This window comes from Cardiocondyla obscurior, unplaced genomic scaffold, assembly GCF_019399895.1.
Source record: "Cardiocondyla obscurior isolate alpha-2009 unplaced genomic scaffold, Cobs3.1 scaffold41_0_353218, whole genome shotgun sequence".
Lineage (NCBI taxonomy): Eukaryota > Metazoa > Arthropoda > Insecta > Hymenoptera > Formicidae > Cardiocondyla > Cardiocondyla obscurior.
This window is the reverse complement of record NW_027228792.1, coordinates 91,690-102,699: the sequence shown is the minus strand read 5'-3', so window position 1 is coordinate 102,699 and position 11,010 is coordinate 91,690. Positions and strand designations below refer to the sequence as shown.

The 11,010-nt window shown below is 51.2% G+C and overlaps 1 protein-coding gene across 1 annotated transcript; it reads left to right on the top strand.

Moving 5' to 3' along the window:
- The first annotated feature begins 1,621 nt into the window (after positions 1–1,621).
- Positions 1,622–10,794, top strand: LOC139112686 (uncharacterized). The gene is made up of 2 exons (XM_070673758.1): positions 1,622–6,289; positions 10,381–10,794. The coding sequence occupies exons 1-2, from the start codon at positions 1,622–1,624 to the stop codon at positions 10,792–10,794; spliced, it is 5,082 nt and encodes a 1,693-aa protein (XP_070529859.1).
- Positions 10,795–11,010: the final 216 nt, after the last annotated feature.

Sequence of the window (11,010 nt, the reverse complement as noted above, 5' to 3'; positions counted from 1 at the left end):
ACACATCTCTCTTAGGAGAGTCCATCCCGCGTTCGGGTCTAACTAAAAAACTTGTAGCTTAGAATAAATTAGCATAACTAAATTTTGTATCAACTTATTATGTAACTTACTTAGAATATATAGATATTTACTTAAACTTAATTTGTAGAATCAGTGAACCTTTTCTCCACACTTAATCCTCAGTGGTTCCGATTCTGATAATTACTAAAGCCTGTGTGATCGAAGATAGATTCCGGTGCAGTCGCCCTGCACGTTGTCCAGGTTCGATTTAACAGGACGCTCTTGAGTGAGAAGTGGTGCAGCCGCACTGCACGCTCCTTGCCTTGGGCATTTTTTCTTTAAAGTCACGTTCTACTCTAAAAGGAACCTTCTATGTCCAAAAGTAAAGTACGACGCGGCGGACGCAAATTCTAAATTCGCAAAATTACGGCTTATTACCACGCGTTAAATCGACGATCGCGCGGCAATCCCAGAATCATCAATTACCGGCAATACCGCCTGACACCGATCACCATGGTCCTGAGGAAGCCCAGCTTAGACGACATCCTTAACAACGATCCCCGCAGGCAGGCGTACGGAAGCCGTCCACGAGAGAACGCTATATCCTGCGACGCCGACTTCATCAAAGAACAAAAGAGACAACACCGCGAAGCACAGTCGAGATGCCAGCAGTGGGTGAGCCAAATCAATAGTCGTATTTAATTCCTTTCGCATCTGCCCCGCAAGTCACATCCAACTAGACCAGCTCATTCCTGTTCAGACTTGTTCAACTTTCCCTAACTTTCACTCTACCCTATTGTTCTGTTATTTTTCCTAACTTTCACTTTTCTACCCTTTTGGTCCCTTTGTCAACACCCGGATCCTGCACCCCGCAGTGAGGGTTATCTCCAACTTTCTCTCCTGGCTTGTAGGAATTCAGTTAAGACCTTGTGCATGAATATTCTGTATATTATTTGCATCAGAGAAACCTCGACCTTCGTCATTATGTATAATGTGCCCGTCCTGTCGATCTATACCACAGCACACTTGTTCGGAAAGCAAATTAATTAACGTCGCGGTCACCGCTTAGCGAGTTGTTGTCGCGTGGACCACGCTGCGTCCGCGTGCCGAACAGCTGGCTTCAATGCCAGCCTCGGCAACAATACGTTTGACACGCCGTGGTGAGCACCGTGTTACCTCACCTTTAAGTTGTTTATGCCGTAGTCACGCCGGTAAACTCACCTGAAGCGATCGAGATCACTTCATAATAGCGTGTTATCGGCGCCGGCACTTTCCCGAAATTTCTGGGCCTTTTCCGAGTATAAAAGGTGAGGCTTCGCTCGTCGCCGCACAGTCGTTTAGAAACAAAGTGCGGAATCCCCGTTTTTATACGAGTTGTCATTTCTCGACGCGTCGAGTATTGTAAGACCAGGGTCTGAATTTAATCGCGTGCTGCACGTGCAGAGTTTTTGCGACGCCGTCGCGCATACCAAACTTTTTGTAAAGAACTAAATATAAGCAAATTTAAAGCCGAATTTGTTTGAACCCGTTATTTCACACATTTTATGGTCCTTCGAGCCGGATTTTAAAGAACAACGGTACGGTACGGTAATAAGTGCATCGACAGCAGACAATTGCAAGGATGGAGGCGCTTATTGAGGATCAACGGGAGCTTCAGGGTCGCATGAGTCGCACCGTGGCTAACGTTAAAAAGGTCGGCGCCGCCAGAAGAACCGGCCCAATGCTGGCCTCTGCAATTGTGGCCTTGGACAAGAAGTGGGACCGTTTCGAGGAGCGTCACGACCAGCTTCGACGATCGCATTGGGAAGCGTTGAAGGTACACGATTATCATCTTTCAAGCGTTATAGACGTCGCGGAAGGCGTGTATCTTGACCAGCGCGCAGAGTTGCTCAAGATGCAAGAAGATTTGACTGCGGATCGAGTGGTCGATCGACCGCCGAGAACGGTGGTCCCCGCGCCTCCGCGAACGACTCTTCCCAAGATCGAGATACCGAAATTCTCGGGGCGATTCGAAGAATGGCCGTCCTTTCGCGATCTATTTCAAACGCTGATCGTTGAGGATATTGCCTTAGCAAACGTGACAAAATTGCACTATCTTAAGGTCGGTGTCAAGGGGGAAGCCGCGTCGCTCATTAACGAATTTTCCACCACGGAAGACAATTTTGCCAGGGCGTGGGACGCGTTGTCCGGCTTCTACGATAATCAGCGCTTGCTGGTGCGGTCGGCGTATGCGGCGTATACCTCGCTGCCAAAGTTGAGGACGGAATCGGCGGAGGGACTGAGGAAACTTTTCCTCTCGATGACGAGCACGGTCGGGTCATTAGCCAGCATCGGACGGCCCATTCATTCGAGCGAGGATCTTTTCGTTTTTACTACCGTAGAGATGCTCGACCCGATCTCAAGGCGGGAGTGGGAAGCGAGTATTGGCGACTCGTCCGACACTCCGTCGTACGCTACGCTCAAGAAGTTTCTGGAGAAGCAGCTGCATACGCTGGAGGCGGTCAAGGTGGAAAGAGCGCGGCCTGAGACCAAGAGCGGAGACCGCTCTTCCAAGCCCGTGCGATCTCACCTCGCGAGGACGGCGCAGACGAAGGCCGAGCGTGACAGATGCGCGCTGTGTCACCGGGACCATTTCGTCATGCTGTGCGAGGCTTTCAAGAAGAAGACGCCGAAAGAGAGGAGGACTTTCGTCGTGCAGGCTGGCCTCTGCTGGAATTGCCTGGGGCGTCACAGGGTGGCCGACTGCCTCTCTACCCGCACGTGTACGGTGTGCAGCGGCAAGCACCACACGGCTCTCCATGAGTCGACGGAGCCGGGGACGGGCGCGAGTGCGGTTGTCGCGGAAAGAACTGATGCGACCGCTTCGTGTCATTTTGCGGAGGGGAGGAGAACCGTTCTCCTTGCCACGGCGCGGATCGCCTTGCGCGATCATTTCGGTAACGAGCACCACGTTAGAGCGCTCATTGACCAAGGCTCGGACGCGTCGATGGTCACCGAGGCGCTGGTGCAACGATTGCGTTTGCCGCGCGAACGATCAAGTACCGCGATCTTCGGAGTTGGCGGGCGGCAGTGCGACACGGCGAGGGGCGTGGTGACGTTACGGATGGCACCCCGGTGCGGGGGATCCGAGATTTCGTGTCGGGCGATCGTTCTTCCACGAATTACAGTTTACGCTGGACTGGCCAGCACGGTGGCGCGCGACTGGCCGCATCTTCGGGGGATACCGTTGGCGGACCCGGACTTCATGTCCGCCGATCCCACGGACATTCTGCTTGGTGCGGACGCGTACGCTACGATCCTGCGCTCGGGAGTGCGACGCGGTTCTCTGCGAGATCCCATCGCGCAGGAAACGATCTTCGGGTGGATCGTGTCAGGCCTGGTGGGCAGTGCAATTGCGCCCTCGACGGCAGTGGCCTTGCACTGTGGGACAGACGACTCGCTCGCGGCCTTGATCCGCGGATTTTGGGAACAGGCGGAGACGACGCCTGCAGCCGGGGCAGCGTCCCCGGAAGATCTTGAATGTGAAGAACATTACGCGCGAACGCACCGACGGAAAGCGAACGGTCGCTATTCGGTACGGTTACCCTGCGCGGACGATCTGTTAAATCTGGAGCCCACCAGGGCGCTCGCGCTCCGAATGCTGTACTGCATGGAGCGACGCTTCGGCCGGGATGCATCCTTGAGCGCGAAGTATTCCGCTTTCATGCGGGAATACGAAGAGTTGGGTCACATGACCCGCGTGTGCGAGGCCGAGGCTCCTGCTGCGGTCTGCTACCTGCCTCATCATGGGGTGCTGAAGGGGGAGGGTCCGGACGCCAAACTAAGAGTCGTCTTCAACGGCTCGGCGGCTTTGAGCGGCGGGGAATCGCTCAATAAAAAACTGTTTACGGGACCGAATTTGCTGCCCGCGCTTTCTGACGTTCTTCTTCGCTGGCGTCGGCATCGCGTGGTGTTTACGGCCGACATCGAAAAGATGTATCGGCAAATTGAAGTGCATCGCGCGGATCGCGATTTACAGAGAATTTTGTGGCGCGCTGACCGTGACTCTCCGGTGGTCACTTTTCGTCTAAATACTGTCACATACGGCCTCGCGTGTGCCCCGTTTTTAGCTATTCGCACGCTGCAACAACTGGCGGAGGACGAGGAACGGCGCTATCCCTTGGGCGCGGCGGTTCTGAGGCGCGACACATACGTCGACGATGTTCTGGCCGGCGGAGATTCGGTGAACGAGGCGGCAGCGGCGCTCAGGGACGTACGAGCTCTGTGCATGGCGGGCGGGTTCCCGCTGAAGAAGTGGGCGGCCAGCAACGAGGAGTTGTTGCGTGAGGTGCCGGTGGGCGACTTGTCACGGCCAGGAGTTCGCTCATGGTCTCCGCAGGACTGCCACACTGCGTTGGGCCTGCAGTGGCATCCCGCGCCAGATGTCTTTTCGTTTCGGGTGCGCACTCTGCCCACGGATGTCGTGACAAAACGCACCGTTGTATCGCAGTCAGCTCGACTGTTCGATCCCATGGGCTGGCTGGCGCCTGCCACAATTCGTGCGAAGACGTTTATTCAAGGCCTCTGGCTGCGTGGCCTTGATTGGGATTTTCCGCTCGCGGACAATGACCGAGATCGCTGGTGCAGCTTCGTGCGTGATCTCGGCGCGCTTGAGGAGGTGCGGGTGCCGCGGTGGATGCGGCTGTCTGGATTGAGGGAGGTAGAAATTCACGGTTTCGCCGACGCTTCGGAGCGGGCGTACGCAGCCGTGGTTTATTTCCGGACGCGGGGCAGCGGTGAGTCTAGCTGGACGGTGGCCTTGGTGGCCGCCAAGACCAAGGTATCCCCCCTCAAGCAGGTTTCCCTGCCGAGGCTGGAGCTCTGCGCCGCGGTGCTGCTCGTGAGATTGGTGGCTCATGTGAAGGGACTGCTCGCCCTTCAACCCAGATCCATCATCCTTCGGTCGGACTCTACGGTGACGCTCGGCTGGATCCGGCGTCATCCTTCGCGGTGGACAACGTACGTGGCCAACCGTGTGTCGGAGATCCAGCTCACGCTGCCCGAGGCGAGGTGGCTCCATGTGGCTGGCGCCGAGAATCCCGCGGATTGCGCCTCCAGAGGGGTGTCTCCCTCCGAGCTGGTGCACTCTTCCCTGTGGTGGCGAGGCCCGGCGTGGCTGTCCACGGATGCAAGCTTGGGAGCGGGGGATGAGGAGGCTGTGGCGGAGGAGGATCTTCCCGAGGCTCGGAAGGCGGTGCATGCCGCTGTCGCTGGTTCGGAGGTGGAGGAGCCCGAGTGGATCACCAAGTTTTCCTCCCTTTCACGGCTGACTCGCGTCGTGGCTTGGTGTCTCCGATGGCGCCGAGGGGACAGAGTTCGCGCGGCATCGCTGGGCCTTTCGGCTGAGGAGTTGCGCGGGGCGATGCTGGTCGTGGTGCGCTGCGTTCAGGCCGCCCTCCTCCCGAGAGAGGTGCAGCTTGTGGCGTCTGGCGCTGCGCTCTCCAGATCTCACTGGGGTCACAGACTCTCACCCTTCTTGGATTCTCAGGGTGTGCTACGAGTGGGCGGTCGTCTGAGGCACTCTCTTCTATCGTACGACGAGAAGCACCCTGCCATTCTGCCACGGAGCTCGCACCTGGGGACATTGCTGATTTCTTCCTGCCACACGCGCGCTCTTCATGGTGGAGTTCAACAGACCTTGGGCCTTCTGCGACAGCAATTTTGGTTGCCCGGCGCTCGAGCCGCGGTGAAAAAGGCAATCCATCGCTGTGTGACATGCGTGCGATGGCGGGCGGCGGCCCCGGCCCCTCTCATGGCGGATCTTCCTTCGGCCAGGGTGAGGCCATCTCGGGCCTTTCAGCACACGGGCGTGGATTACGCTGGGCCGTTGATGCTGCGGGCCGGCAGGGGCCGTGGGCGGAAGGCTCACAAGGCCTTCGTGGCCGTGTTCGTTTGCCTGTGCACCCGTGCGGTGCACCTGGAAGTGGTATCGGACTATACGGCTGAGGCCTTTTTGGCCACGCTGCGACGCTTCGTGTCCAGGCGTGGCCTCCCGCAAGTCGTTTACAGCGACTGCGGGACGAATTTTGCAGGTGCAGAGGCAGAGTTGCGTGAGATGTTCCGAGCCAGCAGTCGTGAGGCCCAGCGCATTCACCGAGCACTGGCTGAAGAACACATTTCTTGGCGCTTCAACCCCCCCGCTGCCCCCCACTTCGGAGGTCTCTGGGAGGCGGCCGTCAAGTCAGCGAAACACCACCTTCGACGGGTGGTCGGCTCCGCCACGCTCACCTTCGAGGAGATGACCACGCTGGTAGCCGGCATCGAGGCGTGCTTGAATTCGCGCCCCCTCGCCCCCCCTGAGCGACGATCCGGACGATATCTCGGCCCTGACTCCGGGCCACTTCCTGGTGGGATCTGCTCCGCTGGCGGTTCCGGAGCCCACTCTACTGGACGTCCCTTCGGGCCGTCTGTCACGCTGGCAGCTGGTCGTGCAAATGCGCGACCATTTTTGGCGTCGGTGGTCAGGCGAGTACCTGCACGGACTCGCTTCAAGGCCAAAATGGGCGACTCCCGTCCCCCCGCCCCAGGTGGGACAATTGTGCCTCGTGAGATGCGAGAACTCCCCCCCTGCGCGCTGGCCGCTCGCAAGGATTACCCAGGTGCATCCGGGCGACGACGGCCACATCCGCGTGGTAACTGTCCGCACCGCGGCCTCTTCTTTGGTGCGGCCCGTCGTGAAAATCGTGCTGCTGCCCGTGGGCGACGAACCGCCTTCGGACCGCCCGTTAAATTAAAATTTCGAAGTGCGATTACTTTTGTCAATCATTTTCTTGTATTCTTTTCTCTTTCGCGTGAATTTTGTATTCTTTCGCGTGAATTTTGTATTTTTTTTGCGTGAATTTTGTAAATTTTGTGTTCTGCTCATAACCGCATTGTTCAGGCTGCTCCGCGATGCAGCATCATTGTGACGTGACTTCATTGTAGTTCACTTTTCTCGCGTGCATCGCTTCTCTGCTTTGAGAGGCGTCGTTCGCTCATGGCGCAATACACAGGACGTGTAAATCGCGAATTAATTCCCGTAGATTCATTCCGGCGATGCGTTTTATCTTTATTTAATTCGCGAGGCGGGCGGGATGTTTGGAAAGCAAATTAATTAACGTCGCGGTCACCGCTTAGCGAGTTGTTGTCGCGTGGACCACGCTGCGTCCGCGTGCCGAACAGCTGGCTTCAATGCCAGCCTCGGCAACAATACGTTTGACACGCCGTGGTGAGCACCGTGTTACCTCACCTTTAAGTTGTTTATGCCGTAGTCACGCCGGTAAACTCACCTGAAGCGATCGAGATCACTTCATAATAGCGTGTTATCGGCGCCGGCACTTTCCCGAAATTTCTGGGCCTTTTCCGAGTATAAAAGGTGAGGCTTCGCTCGTCGCCGCACAGTCGTTTAGAAACAAAGTGCGGAATCCCCGTTTTTATACGAGTTGTCATTTCTCGACGCGTCGAGTATTGTAAGACCAGGGTCTGAATTTAATCGCGTGCTGCACGTGCAGAGTTTTTGCGACGCCGTCGCGCATACCAAACTTTTTGTAAAGAACTAAATATAAGCAAATTTAAAGCCGAATTCGTTTGAACCCGTTATTTCACACAACACTAATAATACTCGCGACACTGCCCTACTAAACTCGACTCATACGCTTACTGAATGGTTAGACACAGGCCGCTGTGTCCATAAAGTATATAGACGGCACCGCGAAACTTGCGATAATTATTGTTTAACCTGCGCACTCGACGCTGATAGACTTAAAAGTAATTTTGTTCTTGTTATCGGACATTATCTTTGTTTGGGACCCTCTCATGATCCTCCAAGGTGCCATAACTGCAGAATAGTCCTAGAGATCTCTGAGTCGTATCAAGATTGTGATTACTGTTGATTTGTACGTCGCGATTTTTCTCGTTACTTAACTTTGAGTGAAGATAGGATATTTTTACAAAACAACCCCGTTGAAATTTTTATAAAAACTTTAACTACGGTTTAGTTTACATTAATAAATGTTTTCACGGCGACCTCGCGCGCGTGCACCCACTTTTAGAATCCCGTTGGATTTAACTAGAGTAATTATTAACTGGTTAGCTCACGCGACTTGCGAAACCAGGTATCGGTTATATGAGCAAAAGGTGACGCGTCTCCCTTCTTGCCGGAGGTGTATGCTTAGATCTGGGCAACCCTCTTCGAAATTTTACTACGTACCATCACATCGAATCAACTTTGGCTTGAGTCAAGGGGAATACGAATGCAGTAACTGCGGTGTGCTAGTTGCCGATTCGCGAAATATTAGACATTGCCCACAGTGTCAAGAGGCGATACTGATATTCTTAACTTACCTTAAACGAAACCCACAGGATCAACCTTAGTTAAATAGCGAAGCGACCATTATTTGTATCGAATATCAGAGTCGCTCTAACGTAAACTAATTTTATTCCGTTAAATTATCGTTACTCCCATAATTGCCTAGGCCCGTAGTCCGAATTCGCCTTTGGCGCCTGCGACTACCGAAACGTAACACTATATTCTTAAATTTACGTTACACTACAGAGTTACAAAAGTAAAGTATTGGATATAGAAGTTAAACTTATTTCGTTAGACTTATGTCGTTAGACTCGCACGCGGGATGGACTCTCTTAGAAGAGAGATGTTAAGAGTTTTGAGTCAGGATTAGAACTGACGCTTCGGTGAGACTGGGCTCCGGGCTTCACCGGCGCTGCTTTTTACCTAGCGCTTGGGTAGGTAGTAGGGATAGCGGCGTTCGACGCTGCCGGCCGTCTGGAGGTGGAACGGTGGTGATGGGAATAGCGGCGTTTGGCGCTGCAAGCCGCCTGGAAGTGGAAGCCTTTGTTGGCGGGAATAAAGCTAAACTACTGATTCCTTGCGTTGGCGTGAATAATGCTAAGCTACTGAATATAACGTCGGCGCAACTAATGCTATACTACGCATGAGTAAAGTGATATAAATTTATATATGTCTTACTTCCTACGCGTTACATGAATGAATATTAGATTATACTTAAATGTACTTGCAAAAATATTCCTATAAAATACCTATTATTTGGCGGGACGTAACAATGGTCAGTTATGCTTTCGGCAATTTCTCTGTATAAAAGACTATATCCTCGAAGATTGCAAGTCGCCTGGCTGAGGTTCTCAGAAGGTATTTACTTTCTCCATGTCGGTGCAACGCGTTGCTTTTAATTTGCATACAACTCCAGATCTTAATAACACTTGATTAGTATTTAATCGAATATTTGCAGAATAATCTTGTAAAGTGAATACGATGACTTGCTTCCAGGTTTCGTAGGGGTCTGAGTAGGCAGCTTCGGAACAAGCTACGTCGTCCACACTTCCGGCCAAAACCGGAACTCTTTCTCTTTCAAATTTACCTCTTTTTTCCTTCTCTTATTTTCCACTCTCTAAACTCTTTTTTTCTCTCCTCCCATATCCACAGTTTATCCATAATGGATCTTCTATCCATATTTTCATATATCCTACTCTTACTTTCTTTCCTTCTCTTCTTAATCTGTCTGCTTTCTTCCTGATTCTCCATTCAATCATCTTCTCATTTTCCGTTAAGTCATCTGCTATCCATTCTTTCCTCCCCTTAATTTTCCTTTTCCCCTCATGACCACAAACTTTTTTTTTAAACTTTTAAGCTTTACCCATACCATACCCACCCCCTCCTTGTTTACCGCCTCTATCTTTTTCACTTCTTCTATCTTTACCTCCGCCCCTGTCACTTTGACTATTTCTTCTACTTGCTTTTTCACCTCATCTAACCCCCTTTCCTTTATTTCCACCTCCCTTATTATTATATTATTTTTTCTTTTTTCCCTTTTTATTCTCTTTCTCCATTTTCAAAGTCTTTATTCTTTCCTCTAATCTTTTTGCCTCTCCTAAATTTTCATTTTTTACTTGCTTCCCCATTTTTTTCCTTTTTTCTTTTCTTTCTTTTTCTATACCTATTTTTTCTCTTCTACTTTCACATCCTTTCACTCTCCGCTTTTATTGGTCTTCTTCTTTTTCTCTTTTCTTTATTATCTCCTTCCTCAATCTTCTCTTCTTTCTCCTTATTTCGATCCTCTTCCCGATCTTATCGCTTCCTTCCTTATCTTCCTACTATATCTTTCTATCCGCTCGTTCTTTTAATCTACCTTCCGTTTCTGCCTCCACACGGCGCCACTAATCTCTATTTCTCTTCTCTAATTACTCTCTGCGTCGTCACTCTTAATTTCACTAATCTAGTTTCTATTATTAGGGTTTGGTAAGAGGCGCGTGAAGGTGAACACGTAAGTCGAGAGGTCGGAAATAATCTACAAGTGTTTGTTAAGAATAGAGTCGTTTTATTGTTAGACTATAGTCAGATTGTCAATCAAGCAGTTACAGAGATTGGAGAGTCTTCTCAAGAATCCCCGCCTGTGGCAGGGTTACCCGATAATCAAGAATCACGTGAAAGTGAAGTTAAAGAAACACAATAAAGCGCATTTCCATGTGCAAAATGCGAGCTTGAAGAAAAAGTTGAATCATATCAAGAAAAAAAAAATATTAAAGAACATTAATCTTTCTCAGCTAGAAAAGACCTTTACAGTAAACAAAGAAAAGGATACAGTGGAAATTTTGGAAAGGATCCACAAACAGATTAATAATAGTGAAGCTGTAGACGAGACGATGAAAAAGAAAATAAACGCAGAAAAGATAAAGAAGGATACCTTAAACCTAGAGAGTGAAGAAAAGGATACCACAAGAGAATCAAAGACGATGGCCTAAGCAAAGACTGCAACAAATGAAGAAAATCAAGATATGCTGATAGTCAGGAAGATACAGTTATTCAAGAAACAGCATCAAGCATGCATCAAGAACCGTTCCGTGATTCAAAAAGAGAATCCATTACTTTCAAAAACAATAAAGTTGTTTTAGCGGACTATAGATCTGAGACCGATAGGGAATCAAAAAATACTAAATTTAGATGTGATATCTCCCAGC